Source organism: Bos grunniens, chromosome 24, assembly GCF_055505025.1.
Source record: "Bos grunniens cultivar Pamir isolate PY7600 chromosome 24, Bosgru_T2T1.0, whole genome shotgun sequence".
Taxonomy (NCBI): domain Eukaryota; kingdom Metazoa; phylum Chordata; class Mammalia; order Artiodactyla; family Bovidae; genus Bos; species Bos grunniens.
In genome coordinates this window covers 35071854-35096352 of record NC_141188.1, presented here as the reverse complement: position 1 = coordinate 35096352, position 24499 = coordinate 35071854, and the positions used below count along the sequence as shown (strand labels likewise).

General features: G+C 39.7%; 1 protein-coding gene and 1 long non-coding RNA gene across 6 annotated transcripts in view; one reads left to right on the top strand and one right to left on the bottom strand.

The window, feature by feature from the left end:
* The window catches only part of RBBP8 (RB binding protein 8, endonuclease), an 82548-nt gene extending 67766 nt beyond the window's left edge, over positions 1-14782 (top strand). For all 5 annotated transcript variants that reach the window (XM_086372278.1, XM_086372277.1, XM_086372279.1 and 2 more), the window contains 6 exons: positions 1272-1386; positions 4605-4748; positions 8158-8227; positions 10142-10238; positions 12937-13078; positions 14363-14782. In XM_086372278.1, the coding sequence (XP_086228404.1) occupies positions 1272-1386; positions 4605-4748; positions 8158-8227; positions 10142-10238; positions 12937-13078; positions 14363-14460 (666 nt within the window). In that variant the 3' untranslated portion in view covers positions 14461-14782. The remainder of the gene's footprint in view (positions 1-1271; positions 1387-4604; positions 4749-8157; positions 8228-10141; positions 10239-12936; positions 13079-14362) is intronic.
* Positions 14783-15605: 823 nt separating this feature from the next.
* The window catches only part of LOC147346035 (uncharacterized), a 45798-nt gene continuing 36904 nt past the window's right edge, over positions 15606-24499 (bottom strand). Inside the window, exon 2 of the long non-coding RNA XR_015153442.1 lies at positions 15606-15791. This is a non-coding gene — a long non-coding RNA (uncharacterized LOC147346035). The remainder of the gene's footprint in view (positions 15792-24499) is intronic.

Here is a 24499-nt window from a genome sequence, read left to right as displayed (position 1 = left end):
TCAGAAAACGAAGATCATGGCATCCGGTCCCATCACTTCATGGGAAATAGATGGGGAAACTGGAAAAGGCAGAGGAACCAGAGATCAAATTGCCAACATCCGCTGGATCATGGAAAAAGCAAGAGAGTTCCAGAAAAACATCTATTTCTGCTTTATTGACTATGCCAAAGCCTTTGACTGTGTGGATCACAATAAACTGGAAAATTCTGAAAGAGATGGGAATACCAGACCACCTGATCTGCCTCTTGTGGAAACAGTGTCAGACTTTATTTTTTTGGACTCCAAAATCACTGCAGATGGTGACTGTAGCCATGAAATTAAAAGACGCTTACTCCTTGGAAGGAAAGTTATGACCAACCTAGATAGCATATTGAAAAGCATAGACATTACTTTGCCAACAAAGGTCCGTCTAGTCAAGGCTATGGTTTTTTCTGTGGTCATGTATGGATGTGAGAGTTGGACTGTGAAGAAAGCTGAGTGCTGAAGAATTGATGCTTTTGAACTGTGGTGTTGGAGAAGACTCTTGAGAGTCCCTTGGACTGCAAGGAGATCCAACCAGTCCATTCTGAAGGAGATTAGCCCTGGGATTTCTTTGGAAGGAATGATGCTAAAGCTGAAACTCTAGTACTTTGGCCACCTCATGCAAAGAGTTGACTCATTGGAAAAGACTCTGATGCTGGGAGGGATTGAGGGCAAGAGGAGAAGGGAACAACAGAGGATGAGATAGCTGGATGGCATCACTGATTCGATGGACGTGAGTCTGAGTGAACTCCGGGACTTGGTGATGGACAGGGAGGCCTGGTGTGCTGCGATTCATGGGGTCGCAAAGAGTTGGACACGACTGAGCGACTGAACTGAACTGAGACTAATCCATAGCCATCAAGAAGTCAAATTTGACTTACGAACTTTTCAGTGAACATTGATGTTCATTTCTGGGAAGCAGATTAGGGAAGAAAGGAAGCTTCAGGGATTTTGGTAATATACAGTTCTCTCTTCCTTGGCAGCAGTCCTTTTCCTGGACTTGAGAGATGATGCTTGTATATCAAAGATAATACATTAGGTTTAAATGCCTGTAAAATGTAATATATCTATATTCCTTTGAGTAAAAGTAAATATTACTTAATGCTACTAAAGTGTAAGTGTGACACTTAAAAAATGGTTAAAATGGTAACATTTATGTTACGTATATTTTTACCATCCCCCCCCCAAAATAACTATAAGGTCATAAAGGGATAACAGTTAAAATTTTGAATTTTTAAACATTTATTCAGGATGGCAGTCAGTCAAGATTAGCAGGAGAGACAGTGGACATGGACTGTACGTTGGTTAGTGAAACCATGCTCTTAAAACTGAAGAAGCAAGAGCAGAAGGGAGAAGAGAGTCCAAGTAAGATTTGTGTTTGTTTTTGTTTTTGTTTTTTAATTTTAATACAAAGTGGAAGGAAGTTTATAGTCATACCATTGCACTGAAGAGCATAAATGACCTTTTCACCATAAACCAGTTTTTCCCCTGTTCTACTAATAGTAGACTTCTCTTTAGTAAAGGTTAGTTTCCATATTTCAGCAAAAAAAAAAAAACTTTAGTAAAAATAATTTTTATTTTCAAAAGAATTCAAGTTGTGTCCAGGGGTCAGCAAACTTCAACCAGCTGCCAGTTTTGTCAGTAAACTTTTGCTGGAACCCAGCCTCACTCACTTGTTTAATTTATTGCCTACGGCTGCTTGTGTGACAAGGCAGCAGAATTGAGTAGTTTCTGCAGAGACCTTATGGCCCCACAGGCCTAAAATATTTACTGTCTGACCCTTTAAGAAAAAGTTTCCTGATCCCTCGTTAAGATAATTTTTTCATAAAAGTTGTAAAGGGAATATTGAGAGTCCTGTTTTAGAAATATTATTTTCCAAAGCAATTTGATAAGGAGAAAAAGGGGGGATTCTGCTGAGAAGTATTAGTTGTTCAGTTGCTAAGTTTTGTCCAACTCTTTTGAAAAGTATTAGTACAGATTTGCAAATAAGCAGTAAACTCAGACTAATAGTGTATATGATGAGTGATTCTGCCATTTTCTTTTTCTGTAGAAAAGATTTGGCTAAACTAGGGGTCTACAGCCCTTTGTAGTAAGAAACTGATAATTCTTTATGTAAAGCCTTGATTTTCTGAAAGCGGTGGGAGCGTGGAAGGATTGGGTTGGCACCACCTTAGCAATGTTTCTGACTACAGAGGCATGTGACACGAGACAACTAGACTGAATAGTTGTCACTCATCGCCCTCACGTGATGAACAGTTAGGACCTGCCACATCGGGATGCAAGGCTAAAAGCAGAGGCATTTCCCAATGGTCCTCTGTTAGAAACTGAGGACACTCAGACTGTGTGTGCATTTCCTGTATTCTGCTGCGAATTCTCCAATCTGCCTGCTCGGGGTCCCAGGTCTTGTTCTTGCTTCTTATAAAATGCCTTATTTCTCACTGCAGTAAATGCAGTAAACGAGAGAAAATTTTAACAGCCTTTTCCTTAATTCTTTGTTCTTTAGTAACGAATAATTATCTATACAATCAAATAGCTGGCTGCCTACAGTGAAAAGGACAATAGTTATTAAAAGGAGAACCTTAACAGTGATTTAGTCCTTTTATAGTGAATGACACATAACTTTTTTCTTAAGAAGATGACTTTGCTTTTAAGATTATTTTGTTCCTGGTACCAGTCTGATGTTTTCCTATTTTGTAGAAAAGGGCAAAACTAAAGTATGGCAGCTTTGGCTTCTAATTTATCTAGCTAATCTAAGAAGATGATAGCTTCCCAAATATATTTGAAACAAGTAACTTATGAAGGTGAAATTAGAACTTAAACTAATGAGTGGAGATAATTTTGGCTAAATAAGGCATAATGAATACTGTTGCTGCACAGTAGGTCACTCCAGTAAATCAGAGGATTAGAACAATAACAATTTTTTTTATCTTTCATAGTTTCTGTGCCTGAGGAATTCAGGAAGGGCTGGGCTGGGTGGTTCTATCTCAGGGTCTCATACAGATGGTGGCTGGAGCTGGAACAGCAGAGAACTAGACAGATGGGAGACTCTTGGCTGCTCTCTCATCATTCAGTCTCAGGGTTTCGCCATATAGTCTTTACATGTGGGCTAGTTTGAGCTTCCTTACCGCACAGAGACTAGGTTCCCAGAGTAAGCATCCCCAAAGAGCAGTGTAGAAGTGCACAGCATTTTGATGATCTGGACTCAGTAGTTGCTCAGTAGGAGTGCCACTGTCACATTTATAAGAACAGCAAGGTGGGATAGGAGATATTGTTGAGCCCGTACTTAGGAAAAAACAGTCTGCACATTTTACCCATAAGGTAGATTTTTTTCATACTTAGAATTGATGAAATATAAACTTAAAGATGAAACATACCATTAAATGATACTGCTAATATTCAATTCAAAAAAAAATTTTTATATCTGTGTTCAACTTATTAGATGCTATGATAGATATATATCCTTATATATCAAAAAAGAATGTAGTCCGTCCTCAAGCATTTTACAGTCAGAAGTCAGCAACAAAAAGAAATCAATAAATCATTAACGTACTATGATTTATTGACAGCATATACAGAATGCTTTGGGAATGCCTAGTGCACAGGAATTATTTTTACTAAATTTGATCCTCAGAATGAAAAATGAACAAATGTTTCATCATTCAGTAATTATGGAGACACAATTCTATATCAGGAACTGGAGCAAATAGTAAACAGAAGTACCTGCCTCTTATGGAATTTACATTGTAATAGGGGAGAAACAAGTATTGTGTGCTAGATGATGGTACGTGCTGGAGAAAGATAAAACAGGGTGAGGTGCTAGAGCGTCTGCACTGGGGGAGGTGGCTGGTAGTGATTATATAGAGTGATCTTGGCAGGTTCCAGTTTTGTCACATTTGTTAGCCAACTGAATTTCTCTATTTTTGGTACACTGGTGTTTTAAAAAATGTGATTATACAGTGGAAATGTATTAGGTTGGCCCAAAAGTTCATTCGGGTTTTTCCATACCATCTTACAGAAAAACCCAAATTTTTTGGCCCACCTAACAGTACTCTGAAGATGAAATTAGCATTTGCATATCAAATATGGAATTGAATTCATTATTTCTATAACACTGAACTACCAAGTGTTCATAATAATGCAAGAAGATACTTTTCTGGTACATTAGAAAAATAAAGAACTAAACAAAACTTTATAGAGGTTTTTATGTCAGTTATTTATACACAGTTTATTTAAACTTCATATTTATCACCGTTTATTATGCTGCATTTTCTCTTCCTCACAATTCCTTTGGTAGTTCCTTTTGGTTTACTATGAATTATACATGAGCTGATAGAAAAATATGTTTTAACATTTATAATGACAGTAACAAAAAAACCAGCATTCTCGTCACATAAATAAAGGACAGTTGAAGGCATAACATTAAAAACCTTTGGAAATGTACAGTAATTACCCAGACTTGGGGTTTATTCTTGCCTAATACACATCTAAATTATTTTGTGGCAGTTCTTACAAGTTTCTGTGTATTAGTCTACCTAGAAAGCAAAACGCTTACTTGTGGCCTAAGCCAATGCTCTTTCACACAGATGGAGAAAGAAAGATGAATGATAGCTTGGAAGATATGTTTGATCGGACGACACATGAAGAATATGAGTCCTGTTTGGCGGAGAGCTTCCCCCAGGTAGCAGATGAAGAGAAGGAATTGTCAACTACTACAAAAAAAACAAACAGTAAGGCAGTTTTCTTTCAAATTGTGTTTTTTTCCCATTACACTGAATTTAGTAAAGTAAGTTGTCAATCTTATTAACAGAGGCCTAATGAGGTATCTTAACAATTAAAACAATGTTTATTGAATAAATCTTTTTTCAGTTTTTTTTAAAGATAATTTCAGATTAATAGAAGAGTTACCAAAAATAGTTCAGAGGGTTATGCTTCAATGAAAAGAAGATACTTGAATGGCCAGTAAGCACATGAAAAGCTGGTGAACACTCTTGAACATCAGGGATGGTGACAATACTTCACATCCACAGAAGTGGTTGGATAACATGTGTCTCTAGCAAGGGTGAAGAGCAGCTGGAACTCTCGCATTGCTGATGGAGTAGAAAATTGGTTATACTTTGGAAACCAGTTCAGCAGGGGGCTTTTTAAACAGCTTTATTGAGGTCAGTCAGTTTTTTGTAAAGTTAAGCATATACCTGTGTTGTGACCTAGCAATTCCACTGCTCAGTATATACCCACAAAAAATGAAAACATGTTCATACTACTTCACAACAACAACTACTAGACTCAGCAATGTGGATTAGTCTCCAAAATTTGTTGGGCTAGACAAATGCAAAAGATGGAGAAGAATATATGGTATATCATCTCGTTGATATGAAGTTCTAAAACAGACATAACTAAGCTACAGTGATAGAAATTAAATGAGTGACTGTAGGGGAGGGAAGAGACAGAAGAGAATGTTCTTGTGCATGAGAGACAACAGAATAGGAAACTTGCGTGGACATGTTCACTATCTTGATTTGGGTAGCAGTTACACTGGAATATACACTAGTCAAAATTCATCTCAGTGCACTTAAAATAAGTATATGTAAATTATGCCTCAGTAAAGTAGATGGTTTTAAAGTCTTCAGTGGTTTCCCAGTGCACTTAAAATTCAAACTCCTTCTTTTGGCTCCCAAGGCCCATCATAGTCTGGTACCTGCCCACCCAACATCTAACCCTGCCCCCGTCTTTCCCAACAGTTCCCTTTTTTGGCAGATTAATCACACTGTCCTCCTTTTACATCATATAATATACCAAACTTTTTGCCATTGAGGACCTTTATGTAGAACATTCACCATTCGTATTCTTGTCATGACTGACTTCTCTTTAATCATCAGTTATTACCTGAGATATTCAGGTAGGCTTAGCTGTCTGCTTGCTTAATGTTTGTTTCCCTCAGTTCAGTTCAGTCGCTCAGTCGTATCTGACTCTTTGTGACCCCATGAATCGCAGCACGCCAGGCCTCCCTGTCCATTACCAACTCCTGGAGTTCACTCAGACTCACGTCCATCGAGTCAGTGATGCCATCCAGCCATCTCATCCTCTGTTGTCCCCTTCTCCTCCTGCCCCCAATCCCTCCCAGCATCAGAGTCTTTTCCAATGAGTCAACTCTTTGCATGAGGTGGCCAAAGTACTGGAGTTTCAGCTTTAGCATCATTCCTTCCAAAGAAATCCCAGGGCTGATCTCCTTCAAAATGGCCTGGTTGGATCTCCTTGCAGTCCAAGGGACTCTCAAGAGTCTTCTCCAACACCACAGTTCAAAAGCATCAATTCTTCAGCGCTCAGCTTTCTTCACAGTCCAACTCTCACATCCATACATGACCACAGGAAAAACCATAGCCTTGACTAGACGAACCTTTGTTGGCAAAGTAATGTCTCTGCTTTTCAATACGCTATCTAGGTTGGTCATAACTTTGCTTCTAAGGAGTAAGCGTCTTTTAATTTCATGGCTGCAGTCACCATCTGCAGTGATTTTGGAGTCCAAAAAAAGAAAGTTTGACACTGTTTCCACTGTTTCCCCATCTATTTCCCATGAAGTGATGGGACCAGATGCCATGATCTTCGTTTTCTGAATGTTGAGCTTTAGGCCAACTTTTTCACTCTCCACTTTCACTTTCATCAAGAGGCTTTTTTTTAGTTTCTCTTCACTTTCTGCCATAAGGGTGGTGTCATCTGCATATCTGAGGTTATTGATATTTCTCCTGGCAATCTTGATTCCAGCTTGTGCTTCTTCCAGCCCATTGTTTCTCATGATGTACTCTGCATATAAGTTAAATAAGCAGGGTGACAATATACAGCCTTGACGTACTCCTTTTCCTATTTGGAACCAGTCTGTTGTTCCCTGTCCAGTTCTAACTATTGCTTCCTGACCTGCATACAAATTTCTCAAGAGGCAGATCAGGTGGTCTGGTATTCCCATCTCTTTCAGAATTTTCCACAGTTTATTGTGATCCACACAGTCAAAGGCTTTGGCATAGTCAGTAAAGCAGAAATAGATGTTTTTCTGGAACTCTCATGCTTTTTCCATGATCCAGCGGATGTTGGCAATTTGATCTCTGGTTCCTCTGCCTTTTCTAAAACCAGCTTGAACATCTGGAAGTTCACGGTTCACGTATTGCTGAAGCCTGGCTTGGAGAATTTTGAGCATTACTTTGCTAGTGTGTGAGATGAGTGCAATTGTGCGGTAGTTTAAGCATTCTTTGGCATTGCCTTTGGGATTGGAATGAAAACTGACCTTTTCCAGTCTTGTGGCCACTGCTGAGTTTTCCAAATTTGCTGGCATATTGAGTGCAGCACTTTCACAGCATCATCTTTCAGGATTTGAAATAGCTCACCTGGAATTCCATCACCTCCACTAGCTTTGTTCGTAGTGATGCTTTCTAAGGCCCACTTGACTTCACATTCCAGGATGTCTGGCTCTAGGTGAGTGATCACACCGTCGTGATTATCTTGGTCGTGAAGATCTTTTCTGTGCAGTTCTTCTGTGTATTCCTGCCACCTGTTTCCCTCATGCAGTGTAAATTCCATGAGGACGGCAGACCTGGCCTCCCTGTTCTACATTGGCACAATGCTCAGTAAATTTTCATAATTTGAACAGATGATAGCAATTAGCTATTTGAGTCTAGACAACTTGAAATTCAGGTCCCTGGGCTTTCATTCTTATTCTGTCACCAGTTTTCTAATAAAATTTTAAAATCATTTTATTTCCTATTTATCAACTACCTTAAAGTCACATTATAAAAATCAACAGTACTAATAAGTGTACAGATTAAAACCTATCTTATTATTGTCATTTGGAGCCAAATGATAATAGGCATCTGAGTAGTTCTTTTAAAGTCTAAAATACTTTTATGGTTATGATTTTCATCCCTTCAGTAATTCTGAGGTGAGATAATCAGCACTCTCCTTATTAGGCAGATGAAAAAGAAAGGAAAGAATTCATTACAGAGAATTTAAACTAATTGCCTAGGGCCTAGAGTCTGAAATCCAATAAAAACAGATGTTTTGGCATATGTCTTTTCTCCCCCCCGCAAAAAAACCAAATTACTTTTCAGTAAGTTCTACATTAAGTTTGTGGTATGCTTGTTTTGTTTACAGCTCCTGGTGATAAACAAGATAAAGTCAAACAGAAAGCATTTGTGGAGCCATATTTTAAAGGTGATGAAAGGTATGTTGGCCTTGGTTAATACCAGCAATATGATTGGAAGTACAAAAGAACTATCTTTGTCAGAACATCTCTGAACTGTGAAAATTGCTACTTTGGTTAAAATAGAATGCATATTATTTACCTTCCGACCATAACAAAAATGGAACTCAGGTATAAAAAATGACAAATTTTTAAAATAAGGAAGTCTTTTTTTACCATTACATTCTTTTTTGAATGGTGGTGACAGTTATTTTTTCTGCTCTCTTATAACATACTTTATTCTTACCCTATTTTATTGTGAACTTTATTTGAACTTCAGGAATTTGTTGAATACTGTAACTTGGGCTTCCCTGGTGGTGACTCAGCTAGTAAAGAATCCTCCTGCAATGTGGGAAACGATTCCTGGGTTCGATTCCTGGTTGGGAAGATCCCCTGGAGAAGGGAATGTCTACCCACTCCAGAATTCTGGCCTGGAGAATTCCATGGACTGTATAGTCCATGGGGTCGCAAAGAGTCGGACACGACTAAGTGACTTTCACTCACTAACTGGGTGGCAGACCTTAGGTTTGTGCTTCAGAGTTATTTTAGGAGAATTTTTAAATCTTAAAAAAAATTTAAACAGAAACAGATGAGATTCTGAGCAAAGGACATGACTAAATTCTGTATAAACTTAAGAGTCCATAAACTTTTTGAAAGAAAATATAGTTGTAGCAATATTGTTTTATCACTTCTTTCTCAGTCTTCCTTTTTAAGTTCACTGTTGATCCATAATTGAGAGTTGTTGGATTTAAGCACAGTAAGGACCTAGAATCTTACACGTTTTGAAATAGAGCACTTAAAGCTTTCCTTTGAAGAACAGCACTGCCAACTATCAAAATACCTTAAAAGAGTAGATGTGATACCCACAAGTCATTTTAAAATATCTGTTTTTTTGACTCAGACTGATTAAATTCACTGGGGTTATTTCTATTATAAACAAATTATGATGTTACATAAGTCTTCGCTTACTTATAAGTTTGGAGTTTTCTATATTGGGCTTCTTAAAGCAGGATACAAGTATATTAATAAAGATTCCTGATTGCTTTTTCTGACCAAAGTACCGCATACCCATTAATCCATAATACCTCAGTAGCTTTGACCCTTCCTGGGTTTCCAGTGGTTCACGGTAGGATCTGATCCATTTAAAGTGGAAGTGTTAGTCACTCAGTCCAACTCTCTGCAACTCCATGGACTGTAGCCCACCAGGCTCCTCTGCCCATGGAATTCTCCATGGCAATAATACTGGAGTGGGTAGCCATTCCCTTCTCTGGGGCATCTTTCAGACCCAGGGATCAAACCCAGGTCCCCTGCACTGCAGGCAGATTTTACCATCTGAGCCACCCAAGCACAAATGATAGCTGTGCCTAACGTTTTGAGAATTTAAGGTGGACAGAAGCAACAAAAGAAAGTGTTAGAGAAAACAGCAAATTACATGCAGACAAATGAATCTGTTCTTTGGGGAGAAGCAGGTTAGCCCTGATACCTGGTTTCATAGTACTAGAAACTGAGTTACCAGAGGCAGTGGTCTCTCTCAGTTATGTTACTGAATACCAGTTACCGAGTTTAATAATACAGCATTCCTTTTTAATTAGGTTGTTTTATATTTTACCACACAACCTAATAACTAATTTCAGCCAGCCAGAGGCAAAAATAGGAAGTAATAGTTATCTTTTTCAGTTAGAAAAAAGTATCTGTAAAAATACCTGATATGTAGTAGGCACTTAATATTTTAGTGAAGAGAGAATGAAGAAATGCTTTTGTCTCTCACATACTGAGGAAGCATTTCAAATAAAATGAATGAATGGGGATTATTTTTCCTTTGGATGCTCACGTTTGCTAATTTAAAATGTAAGCCAAAGGTCTCTATAGTAACAGATAAATTTATTTTTTCCCCAGAGAGACTGAATTACAAAACTTTCCTCATATTGAGGTGGTTCGGAAAAAAGAAGAGAGAAGAAAATTGCTTGGACACACATGTAAGGAGTGTGAAATTGTAAGTACAAATGTAAACTCTGTCATATGGGGTTTCTTTGAAGTTATGACTTCATGTGCATGATTTTAAAATCATAGATATAAACCATATTTGTATCTAGAAACAAGCTTGAGCCAAGAATAACAGAGTAAGTACATAGAGTATACAGACTGGCTGGGACCTGAGAGAAATGGAGAGAAAAGCCTCCATTTCTCTTAGAGTCTCTGTAAGCGAATGAGGGGCCTCAGTACTGGTTCTTACTTCCAGCTTAAGACATTTACGCTGTTTGTTTTTTCTCTACTTATTTGTATTTCTTTTAATTTTTTCCCCTCATGTTATATTATAGTGGAGACTTTAATACATATACTATTGGGGAAATTTTCGATATTTCAGTCAGAAACTTTGCTGTAATATTTTTTACTTAAACACCAGCACTCTCAGGAAATGAGGTATACTCATAATTGTTTTTCTAAATAACCAGTACAACCATAAGCTCTTTTTTTTCTTCTCTAAACATTTTCCTTTCTAAAAATACAATGAACAGATTCCACTCCATCCTTAGAACCCACCTGCATTTCCCTTGTTTACTTTGGGTGTCTTGGACTAGATGTGTACCTTGAAGTAGATTGTACTAATTGTCCTGTTACTGAAGAGTCCTAGGCAGGTTCTGTGTTTTTCCGAAACTTGCAGTTTTTGTTTCTTCTTTTTGTTTCTTCCCTTGCTGTCCTTTAGCTGTTGGATACTTGTTTCCAGCAATGTATTTATTTCCCCCTTCAATTTTATTTTTAAAAACTATAGCTAGAAAATCTCATGCACAGAGGAGCCTGGTGGGCTGCAGTCCGTAGGGTCACACAGAGTCGCGCGTGACTGAAGTGACTTTGTCTGCGTGCACACACATACACACAAGCACATTAAAGTTATGTGTGAATAGGTTACAGTGCAGGTAAGCATTTGGTGAGACAAATGCTCTCATAAACTCAAGTGAGAGTGTAAATTGAGATCACTAATTTGGAAAGCAGTTTAGAGATAACAAACAAATGTATCGTATCATGAGTTTTCATAATACAAATTGAATATATCATGATTTCTTACTAAGGAATGTGATCTATACTAACTGAACCTCCAGTTTTTATAACTAGAACTAAAATTACCAATTAGAAAAGATTCTTTCACTGGAAACTCTTACTTTCCTTCTCAGAAATCATTTTTTTTTTGTGCTGTTATCCAGTGTCTGAAAACATTGTTTCATGCGTTTTATTCTTTTTTTTTTTTTAGTTTTTTAATATAGAGGGTAAATCTGTTCCCTGTTATTCCTTCATGACCAGGAGTCAAAGTGCCAGCCACATGTATCTAAATACTGTCTGTCTGCTTACAGTTCTGAAATATTTCCTATTTCATATTCCATGTGAAATATTCAGTGAACATGCAATACACATGTGGCTGTGTAATAGTCACCTCAAATTTCACATCATAAAGCGAGCATACACTTTCTACCTCCAGTTCTCAGACCTTACCTCTGAGCCTTCTATATGTCCATTCTCCTAGTTGTTTAAACCAGAGATCTTTTAGGTATCTTCTTTCATCTGTCATATCTCAGTAATGGATCTATCAGCAAATCCTATTGATTGTCTGTTCAACACAGCAATAAATGGTCTCTTCTTCCAAATGATCTTCTTAGAATAAAAGTTAAATCACGTCAGTCTTCTGCCCAGAATCCTTAAATGTCATCTCCTCTAAGAAATGAAATCAAAGCCCTTATCAAGGACAACAAGCTCACACCCCATGTCCTCTCTGACTTCATCTTCTGGCGCTCTCCCACCTGCTCGCTGTGTTACAGCCACCCTCGCCTACTGTTGTTTCGTCTGTGTGAAAGAGAAATATGTTAAAAACCTTCACTTAAAAAAAAATTCTGATCCTAGTCTGCCACTTGCAATAGGTGATATCTTTGATAAAATATCACTTGGATTTTCAGTTCCTCAAGTATAAAACAGAATTAGCTGGATTGTGTGATCCAGTCATCTGTGTTTTATCAAACTTTACACCATTGCTTTGTTTTCTTTGGATCTAGAGCTTGAAGACCTGTATAGTTTTCACATAGAAGTTTTATCTTTCTTTGCACGAAGCTTAGGTTCTTTTTGGTCACAGTTGCAAAAAATAATATGCCTTTGATCCTAATTGATAGATGTAGTTTAAAAGAGCAAAGTCATGAAGCCTACAACCTTCAAAGCTTAACTTTTATTTTAAAAAATAGTGAAAGGAAAATCACTTCAAAACATACGCTATATCCAAATAACAGTTGAGAAATGTGCTGTTCAGAGCACAGGCCTTGGCTTTTTTGTTACTGGTCTGAGAAAAATTAATAGTTTGTATGTATGTAATAGTTTGTATGTAGCTATACCACTGAGCACACTGACTGTAAAGTTCAGCTGGCTTTTTTTTTAGTTGTAGTACTATTGATGAAGGATACAGTATGTTGCCTTACACTGTGATACAAGCCCTCTTCTTTGTGGAGCAAACATTTCACAGACCACTAATTATTATCAGTAATTTATAGGTAGTAATTTACTGGTAAGTGGTATAACTTACTAATATTATCCATAGGAATTCATTTTCCTTAGCATGCTGAATAGTAGTTTTTTTAGCTTCTGGTTTTTAATCAGTAAGCATAACACTCCATTTATTATTCCTCAGTGGAAAACCTAACCAGTTTTATTACCAGTATTATGCAGATTTTCCAGCAGAAGAAAGAGAAAAGAAGTTGGCTTCCTGCTCAAGACACCGATTTCGCTACATTCCACCCAACACACCAGAGAATTTCTGGGAAGTTGGTTTTCCTTCTACTCAGACTTGTATGGAAAGAGGTGAGAGTATAGCTTATGACATTTTGGAACTTTTAAAAAAAATACTGTGTATAATATATATACCCAAGTCTAAACATTAAACTTTTTCTTCATGGTTCTCTACCTTCTGCTATAAGTTGAGAGCCAGTTTTGTGGCACAAATACAGTATCCTAAAGATAAAAGGCTTACGTTTAACTCTTCAAATAACTTCATTGGAATCATTGTTTACAAGCATGTTAATGAACTGTGTATGTGTTACCCTGCTTTTTTTAGTCATTCAAATTTAAGAAAGTAATTTCTCTTCTGTCTAGTCATCAAAATGACTTTTAATAAAGTAACTTTACAAAAGTTGCCAAAGTTACATTGTTGAAAAGCATCTTTTTTTTTTTAAGAGGCTGCTGTGAATTTGGATGTTAAAACTTCACTTATCAAGAATGCTAGTTATTTATAAACCATATTTGAGTAAAAAAGACTTTTGTTTGGGAAACTGTTAACATGCAACTCACTCCTTCAAATACAGCACTTACATTTAATAGAATCGAAGAACATATGCAGCTTTAAAGCTCCAGGTTTCTTAGCCGTAAGAAGCTTTTCCAAAAGATGCAAAGTCTATTACAGCTGTTACCATACTTGCACTTTCCCTTTTAGCAGGTCCTCTTCGACGTGATATCTCTGCTTGCTCATCAGATAGAATTAGTCTGGATAGAGCCTGTGTTTGAGAACCTATCAGGGTATGGCAGACACAGTCCTCCCTGAAAACTACATCATGGAGGAGACACCCTTAGGAGAATCAAATAGTCTGAAGAGTATAGGAACCATGTCATCGCATCTAATAGCTACTGGAAAAAAGTCTTCTTGAAAAGCACCTAAATTTATCCTAATATATAACACTTGTCCCCATTTGCACCCAATGGGAGGTAGAATAGGAAAGTGCCGAACAGCCCCAGTTCTGGAGTCAGATGTTGGCAGAGTCGCCACTCACTTGCTTCCCAGCTCTAGGAACTTGAGCGAGTTATCGGACTTCCCTGGGTCTCCATAAGCTCAGCTGTGAAATACGCGTAGTGGAAGCTACTGCAGAGGACTATGAGTTATCCCAGACAATGTTGTATACAGCACACTTGATAAATGTCTGCTGTTATTTTTAGTACAAATGAGAAAGCTGATGCTAAGTCATTCATCATCACAAGTGGCTAATAGAAAAATCATGTGAACTTAAAAGGCATGACATGAGACAGATGTTGACTGGATATATGCTAAAATATGTATGTTGCAAATATAGTCTAAATTTGTGATTTATTTTTAAGGTTACATTAAAGAAGACCTTGATCCTTGTCCTCGTCCAAAAAGACGGCAGCCTTACAATGCAATGTTTTCTCCAAAAGGCAAAGAGCAGAAGACATAAATGTTGAAGCAAAAACAGAAGAGAGGACAATTTTCTTTTTAGTTATTTATAGTTAAAGTTGGTGTTAAACATTGATTTTTTTTTTTGATCTCCTGTAAACTGGTTTATAAATCATTTTTCTATTGAACGTGTTTTTAAATGGCATTTACTCATCACACAGACAACTATTTAAAAATGTGGATAAGTTTATGTTGTATTTTCTTGCTTTTGCACCTTGAAAATAACAAGGGGCTTTTATTTTGCACTGTAAATTAAGAGTTGTTCATTACTTTATTTGGTAATATGTAATTACAATTTTGAAAATACATTTGTTGTAGTCTGATTTGTTTCCTCTCTTCTTTTTACTCCATCTTCCCTTGCTGTTCACATTCAGCAGTGACTTCATGTTAACATTACAGATTTTTATTCTCCTATGTAGATCATTTTAATCCCCAACTTTCAAGTCTTTTTTAAAATGCTAAATTTTAATATTCCTTTAACTTTTCAACTTGAAGTACTGTTCTGTTGGAGAAGGAAATGGCAACTCACTCCAGTACTCTTGCCTGGAGAACCCCATGGACAGAAGAGCCTGGTGGGCTGCAGTCTATAGGGTTGCAAAGAGTCAGACACAACTAAAGACGTTTAGCATGCATGCACACACTGTTCTGTAGTGAAGTCCTTTCAAAGTGACCACAGATAACTTTCTTTCCTTTGCCATGTATTATAGATTAACATCCTCTGATCATAATACTCCAGCCTCATCTTCCTCATTGATCAGGGTTTTCATGTGAATTAAATGACATCAGTTTTATGTTTTCACAGGGTTAGAAATCACTGATATGTAGTATCTACTTATATGCTAGACCCTCTTTGTACATTGTTTGGCTCTGAATGTGATCTTAGTTCTTTTTATAAACAGCTCTATCATAGCTTCTATTCAGCACTTCTCTTCTCTTCCCTTCCCAGATTGTTTATCCTGTGTTTGATTTTTGTTCTCTGCTGGCAGTCAACTAATCTCTCCCAATAATAGCCACTCACTGGTCACCTACTATATGCCAGGAACGGTGCTGTACTCTTCACATAGTTTTTTTCTTTTAATCTTCAAATAATCTTGTGAATGTATGAATCAATACTAAGCTGTAAAAAAAAAAAAATCAACCCCCAAATCAGATTAAATAACAAATGACTAGTTTTTTTTTTCTCATGTTGAAAAGTGTGGAGATCAGTGGTCCAAAGCTGGTCTGTGCCCTCGTGGTGGACCCAGGTTTCTTCTGGCTTTCTGCTGTTTCATTCTTTATATGTGGCCTCCATCCTTTTATTAGTTATGCCACCTCTAGCATCATGTCCATGTTCTAGGCAGGTACAACAGAAAAGAAAAAAAGCACACATCATTTGTTTTTGTCCCTCTTTAAAAAGTTTTCCAGAAGGCCCTTTCCAGTGACTCGGCTACCTCTAATAACAGGTGAAGTTCAAGCTCAGGGTTGCCTGATTGAAGAATCAGCTTGTTTAGCGCTTCTGACAGGCGGGAGTCAAAAACACCCGAGTGGGAACAGGGCACCACAGGATGAGCAGTTACAGCTGTATGCGTCTAGTGATTTGGTTTTTTAAAAGGTAACATAAGCAGAGACAATAGGAGATTGTCTGCTTGATAGTGGCTTGATAGCATTCCAACCCCTTAAGCAGCATTTTTCATTTCTCCTCAGTTACCCTGTGAGATTGGGAAAGCTGAGGTCTCTTTCCACTGTTGATCAGCTCTACCTTTAAATGAAGTAACAGACATTTTTTAAAAACACTTGTCACATACATTTAAATGGAGAAGTGCAGTTTGGTATTTAATATGTATGAAAAGACTGTCTTCATTTGTAAAGCATCATAGATGTTAAACAGTATTTTCATACAGACATGTATCAATCACTGTATGTAGTTACATAGTTTCAAGTTGCCCAGTGAGCTTTTCAAAGTTGAAGACCTGTGATTTAAACCTTTGAAAACATGCAAAACCTCTGTTGGCACTTAAAATTAGATTAACACCTTTCCTGCCTTTGACAGGCATTCTGATTTAACCATCTGAAACCTAAGGTTGTCAGAGGTAGCAGTCTAAATGAGTTAATCATGGTACCCAGATACATAGAGAAGATAATAACATGCTACCTAGAGAAAAGAACGAGTGAAGCAGAAGAATATTCCTAACACCTTTCATGTACTGAAAAATTTCCCCAAATCCAACTGGAAAGGCAGCTATTAGTAGGCTTAACATATTCGTAAGTCAATTTAAATTGCATCTAGCTTATGTATTTAAAAAATCAGAGAACATTCTTAAGCCCTCTAAAACAACTCTGAAAGACTGCAAAGATTTTTCCCTTAGGTCGTCTTTAATTCATAATGTAATTGCCAAAAAGAAATAGTGTTGCAAAAAGCTATTACATAACACTGGTAGGTTTATATAGCATCACCGACTCAGTGGACATGAATTTGAGCAAACTCTGGGAGAAGGTGGAGGACAGAGGAGCCTGGCAGTTCATGGGTTTGCAAAGAGACACAGTTTAGTGACTGAACAACACGTTGCTTAAGCATTCATCAAAGCACTTTTATCTTTACCAGGTATAATACATACAAGTATTGCTACTGCTACTGCTGCTAAGTCGCTTCAGTCGTGTCCGACTCTGTGCGACCCCATAGGCGGCAGCCCACCAGGCTCCCCTGTCCCTGGGATTCTCCAGGCAAGAATACTGGAGTGGGTTGCCATTTCCTTTTCCAGTGCATGAAGGTGAAAAGTGAAAATGAAGTAGCTCAGTCCTGTCCGACTCTGAGCGACCCCATGGACTGCAGCCTACTGGGCTCCTCTGTCCACGGGATTTTCCAGGCAAGAGTACTGGAGTGGGGTGCCATCACCTTCTCCAACATACAAGTATTAGAATCAGGCAAATCTTGACAATTTTTTTTTCCAATGGAGCAAGTTTTAAAGAACACACCTGAGAATCAGTTACTCCTGACACCCTAACAAGCATGAGTTTAATTCTGAAAAATGCCACTTCAGAATAGGCATTTAACTCAAGTTTTACCATTCAGGTGTGTATTCTCAGCAACCCTAGCAGTTTAAAACATCTCAAAATCTTTCTCTTTGCTGAGTTGATGTTGTTAGAATGGTTCCTTAGAAAACTGAAGTGCCCTTGCACTTGGATTCTTTACTATGCACTTAAGGAATTAGTGAAGAAGTTGTCTGCTGTCAAACCAGCAGAGGCCACAAGAGAGCTATTTTTGGAAAATAATGGGACCTACGGGCTGAACACTCATAGAAGAAAATTTATAGGCTAAATAGGATATATAAATTAGAAAACTTTGGTACAGTAATGCGAGCTCACTTAGCAAAAAGCTTTCAGCATAGTTGATGTTGATTAAACCAATGACAGGCAAATAATTCATGGTCCTGACAAAAAAATAACAAACATGTACTTACTAAGATCATGGCATCTGGTCCCCTCACTTCATGGCAAATAGATGGGAAAATAGTGGAAACAGTGAAAGACTTTATTTTGGGGGGCTCCAAAATCACTGCAGATGGTGACTGCAGCCATGAAATTAAAAGATGCTTGCTCCTTGGAAGAAAAGCTATAACCAACCTAGACAATGTATTAAAAAGCAGAGACGTTACTTTACCAACAAAGGTCCATTTAGTCAAAGCTTTGTTTTTGCCAGTAGTCATGTATGGATGTGAGAGTTGGACTATAAAGCAAGCTGAGCTCTGGAGAATTGATGCTTTTGAACTATGGTGTTGGAAAAGACTCTTGAGAGTCACTTGGATTGCCAGAAGATCCAACCAGTCCATCCTAAAGGAAATCAGTCCTGAATATTCATTGGAAGGACTGATGCTGAAGCTGAAACTCCAATACTTTGGCCACCTGATGCAAAGAACTGACACTGGAAAAGACCCTGATGCTTGGAAAGATTGAAGGCAGGAGAAAGGGACGTCAGAGGATGAGATGGTTGGATGGTATCACCAACTCAAGGAACATGAGTTTGAGTAAACTCTGGGAGTTGGTGATGGACAGGGAGGCCTAGCGTGCTGCAGTCCATGGGGTCACAAAGAGTCGGACGCGACTGAACTGAACTGAGCTTACACACTGCGCATTTATATACAAGAGATACGTGACCTCATTTATTATCCTGTAGAAGACCAGACATCAACATACAAAGATGCCCAAGAGGTCAAAGAAGCTTGGACTGAGTGCCAAAGAAATATTAAGGATAATTAGAACTTGAACCATGCCTTCGGATGAGTTAACCTCGAGAAGAAGAGACAACACAATCTAAGTTGGGAAATGAACCCAAATGTGGAAATGCTAAAATACTAAGGAGCTCTGGACATAATTTGGTTCTGGCCCCTCACTTTGTAATGAGGAAAGAAAAGCCCAAAGAGTGACTTGCAAGGTCCTAACAGCCTGGAACAAGACTAGTCTGGGGCCTCGGTCTGGTGCTCTTTCACCTTGAAGCATACTGCCCACAGATAAATTAGAGCTTGAGATGAGGGCCATGTGGCATTATTCATGAGACAGGCAATAAACATGTTTTAAAGGCAAGTCTTATATATAGAGTTTGGACTTGAGTCCATAGTCCTGTGGTTTTCAAACTGTTAATAGCAGATCCCATTATTCAAATTAAATCAGTTTACATAGAATATCAGTAATCAGTATTTTAAATGCACATATTTATGTTAAGCATTCAAATCTGTCCTCTTATAAATCCAATCAGTGTTTGTGTGCGCACGCATGCGCACACTCCGTCATGTCTGACTGTTTACAACCCGGTGGACTGTAGCCCGCCAGGCTCTTCTGTCCATGGGATTCTCCAGGCAAGAATACTGGAGTGGTTGCCACTTCCTACTCCAGGGAATCTTCCCAACCCCGGGATCGAACCTGCATCTCTTGCATCTCCTTGCATTGACAGGCAGATTCCTTACCATTGAGCCACCTGGAAAGCCCCAATCCCTGAGGTTAGATAAACACAAAATTCTGAGATGAATTATGGACGGCTGGTTACATCAGCCTCAGCATCCATGATATCCTAGTCAAATGCTCCTTGTGCCCCAATTCAATTAAATCAGAGTATCTGGGGTATGGTCTAGGCATGAGTTTTCTGGGGTTTTTTTTAAACCTTCTTAGGTGATTCTAGTGTGCAGCCACATCTGAGAACCACTACCCTAAGTCACTGTTGCAGCCTAGTTACACTGTATTTGAACTTTAGTGTACATCAGAATCACATGGAAGACTTATTAAATCAGATTTCTCAACCCCAAAGTGAGAAGGTGCCCCAAATTCACATTTTCATACTGTTCCTGGATGATACTAATGCTGCTAGTGTAATAACCACAGGTACCTAATTATGAAAGTCACCCAGATACTTAAGAGAGATTCTTGGGCTCGTCTTGTGAGAATTTTGATTCAGGTGTAGCTTGAGCATTTTTTTAAATTCTCAGATTATTATGAGTCAAATCTAAGAAATACTGCTTAAGACAACAGCAAAAACTAAATAGCAACATGCTGAGCTTTCAAGCATTCTTTGACAAAAAGATTGAGTTGGGTAGTAATGTGTTCATTTAGATACAGTCATCGGGCAGCCGTATACATGAGCTGAGTTTGGTGAGGGACAAGGAGTGATCACGCGCATTACTGCTACTGTTTGGGGTCCGGGTGGAAGGACTGAAACAAGCTCTAATACTTTGGCCACCTGATGCGCAGAACTGACTCTAGAAAAGACCCTGATGCTGGGAAAGATTGAAGGCAGGAGAAGGGGATGACAGAGGATGAGATGGGTGGATGGCATCACCAACTCGATGGACATGAGTTTGCGCAAGCTCCAGGAGATGGTGAAGGACAGGGAAGACTGGCGTGCTGCAGTCCACTGGGTCACAAAAAGTCAGACACGACTGGCCAACTGAACAACAACAACAAATTTAGTAATCTGCCAAGGAATCAGGCTTCCCAGGTGGCACTAGTGGTAAAGAACCTGCCTGACAATTCAGGAGACATAAGAGACGTGGGTTCGATCCCTGGGTTGGGAAGATCCCCTGGAGAAGGCAATGGTAACCCAGTCCAGTATTCTTGCCTGGAGAATCCCATGGACAGGAGCCTGGTGGGCTATAGTCCACAGGGTCGCAAAGAGTCGGACACAACTGAAGAGACTTAGCATGCACACCAAGGATGAAGAATATCTGGGCCAAGAACATGGCAGTAAGAATGGGGAAGAAATTTAAGCCACCACTTACTGGTTATTACCAGAACTTGGCAGTTGAGGGAAGATATGAAGATGAATATGATAGTTGCTCAGTGAGCTGATAACTAACTCATTGGTAACAAGGGACATAACAGAATCAGTTGGATGGGGTCTACTGGAAATGGGAAGAGACCCTAGCTTTACGTCATTTATATTGTGAAACACTTCAGTTCAGTCGCTCAGTCGTGTCTGACTCTTTGTGACCCCGTGAACCGCAGCATGCCAGGCCTCCCTGTCCATCACCAACTCCCAGAGTCCACCCAAACCCATGTCCATCGAGTCAGTGATGCCATCCAACCATCTCATCCTCTGTCGTCCCCTTCTCCTCCTGCCCTCAATCTTTCCCAGCTTCAGTCAGCTCTTCGCATGAGGTGGCCAAGTACTGGAGTTTCAGCTTCAGCATCAGTCCTTCCAATGAACATCCAGGACTGATCTTCTTTAGGATGGACTGGTTGGATCTCCTTGCAGTCCAATCTCAAGAGTCTTCTCCAACACCACGGTTCAAAAGTACCGATTCTTCGGTGCTCAGCTTTCTTTATAGTCCAACTCTCACATCCATGCATGACTACTGGAAAAACCATAGCCTTGACTAAACAGACCTTTGTGGACAAAGTAATGTCTCTGCTTTTTAATATGCTGTCTAGGTTGGTCATAACTTTCCTTCTAAGGAGTAAGCGTCTTTTAATTTCATGGCTGCAATCACCGTCTGCAGTGATTTTGGAGCCCAAAAAAATGAAGTCAGCTACTGTTGCCACTGTTTTCCCATCTATTTGCCATGAAGTGATGGGACCAGATGCGATGATCTTTGTTTTCTGAATGTTGAGCTTTAAGCCAACTTTTTCACTCTCCTCCTTCACTTTCATCAAGAGCCTCTTTAGTTCTTCTTCACTTTCTGCCATAAGGGTGGTGTCATCTGCATATCTGATGTTATTGATATTTCTCCCGGCAATCTTGATTCCAGCTTGTGCTTCCTCCAGCCCAGTGTTTCTCATGATGTACTCTGCATATAAGTTAAATAAGCAGGGTGACAATATACAGCCTTGACATACTCATTTTCCTATTTGGAACCAGTCTGTTGTTCCATGTCCAGTTCTAACTGTTGCTTCCTGAACTGCATACAGGTTTCTTAAGATGCAGGTGAGGTGGTCTGGTATTCCCATCTCTTTCAGAATTTTCCACAGTTTATTGTGATCCACACAGTCAAAGGCTTTGGCATAGTCAATAAAGCAGAAATAGATGTTTTTCTGGAACTCTCTTGCTTTTTCCATGATCCAGCAGATGTTGGCAATTTGATCTCTGGTTCCTCTGCCTTTTCTAAAATCAGCTTGAACATCTGGAAGTTCATGGTTCACATATTGCTGAAGCCTGGCTTGGAGAATTTTGAGCATTACTTTACTAGCGTGTGAGATGAGTGCCATCGTGAGGTAGTTTGAGCATTCTTTGGCATTGCCTTTCTTTGGGATTGGAATGAAAACTGATCTTTTCCTGTCCTATGGCCATGGCTGAGTTTTCCAAATTTGCTGGCATATTGAGTGCAGCACTTTCACTGCATCATCTTTCAGGATTTGAAATAGCTCAACTGGAATTCCATCACCTCCACTAGCTTTGTTCGTAGTGATGCTTTCTAAGGCCCACTTGACTTCACATACCAGGATGTCTGGCTCTCAGTGAGTGATCACACCATCGTGATTATCTGGGTCATGAAGATCTTTTTTGTAGAGTTCTTCTGTGTATTCTTGTCACCTCTTCTTAATATCTTCTGCTTCTGTTAGGTCCCTACCATTTCTGTCCTTTATTGAGCCCATCTTTGCATGAAGTGTTCCCTTGGTATCTCTAATTTTCTTGAAGAGCTCTCTAGTCTTTCCCATTCTATTGTTTTCCTCTATTTCTTTGCATTGATCACTGCCCTTAGTCCTCACAGTTCATCCACCCTTAGTCCGAAGGCTAGAGAGGTGGTATAACAACCAGCCACAGGTTAATATTGTACAGTGGCGCCTTTCTCCCAAAGTGGACCTAGGTTATTTTAGCAGTCTTACGTGGGGCCGAGGAGAAGACAGGTGAAACCTGTAAGTCCCTTTCTAATCCTCTTCCTCTGGGGCAACAAACACAAAGCACTGGGACTTATCTGCCAATCCCAAGGCCACTTTATAACATGTTCCCCTGGGGGGTAGGCCTACAGCGAGGACAAGGGTAAGATATGGTCCTGACCAACAGTTGGCAACAGTCCTTCAGTGGTCAACAGGTGATCTCGGCTTGTGTTGACAGGTTGCTTCTGGGTTAACGCAGTGGAGGCTGTTGCTCCTGGACTCTTGCTGCTGGGACACGTCTCATGTTGAGAGCCGGGCTCCTGTCTCATCAGTAAGTACTCAGTAAGCAGCCCATCCACTGCCTAGAAGCAGGGGGATAATATCAGCCTATTCCTGAACTTCATGGTCGGTAAAGTGGGCTCCTTGGTCCCTGTCTATGTCCGTAGTGGGGTGGTGGGTGGAGGGGGGTCCCATATGTCGTGCACAGCTGTTCTAGACCCCACATGGTGGGTTTTCGTGTTGCTCAACAGCTCAAGCAGGCCTTTTGTAACATCTTTCACCTGTTGTGACACACTGTAGGCAACACATGGCCATTGTCCCATCGCACTCTTGCTGCTCTGCCCCATTTCACAGGTGGGACCAGAAGCCCGAGAGTGCGCATTCATTGTTTTGCCACTGCCTCAGGCCCCCACCAGACCCTTCTGGCCACACCCACAAGCCTGGCCCTGGGTTAATATCCCTAAAGCCAGTGTCTAATTGTTTAGGACTGGTGGGTCTGACGGAGTATGCTTGTCTCACCTGACAAGGAACACCCAATTATTTGATAGACAGTCCAGATCCTTGCATTTGGTCTGTATTCGCCAGCCATCCCCCTGCAGTCAGATGAGCCACAAGCCATGGTGCTGCTACTTTTAAACTTCAAAGAGACTCTGAGGTTAACAGGACATCATCAGTACAATGGAAGAGCTTTCTTTCCCATCATCCCCCATGGCGGGCAGCTGCCGCAGGGCCCCACATGCTAGTAGACAGCCACCTCAGGATTTCCCAGCAATGTTGCATTCCCCATCCTTATTTCCCACCATCTCAGCGCTTACACAAGTTTCCTCCGCCTCCCATTTGCTCACCAATTGTTGGGCTGCACCCCAAAGGTCTGAAAGCCTTATGGTTGCCCAGACTTGAAGCTAGAGAAAAAGCCCAGAGACAATGACTTATCAGACAGGGGGATCTTACACGTCCAAAACAAAGGGTCCTGGAGTGACTCTCCACCCTCTCCGGGCAGGCGGGCCATGGTAGCAACCTTTGCCACCTGGGGGAGGAGGCTACCATTTATTTATAGGGGGAATTGACCTCAGATTGGCTCATCAGTTACCAGGGCAAACTACCAGGGCAGGTCTCTCCCAGCCCCTCAGGTTAACTACCATCACAAGGGTAGATATTTCCCTTTCAAAAACTAGCAGGTGAAGTTGTTCTGGCCTAAAGACCAGAATGATCACTAGCCTGGGCAGAGGGCAATCCCATTCATGTGAGCAGGATGCTAGTCCATACAAAGAACAAGACAACAGCCATCTTGAGTGGCCTGACCATACAGACAATACGATCTACTTCAGTAAGCCAGCTGAGAGGAAAAAAGTGGACTCAAAATAAGGGTGAAAGGGGTTTTCAGTAATCCAGGCAATGGTTTAACAAACCTCAGTCAATAATTCTTGGACAAAGAGAGAAAGACAAGCTAGGGAAATCCTCTACATTTAAATGAGAGAAGGGAA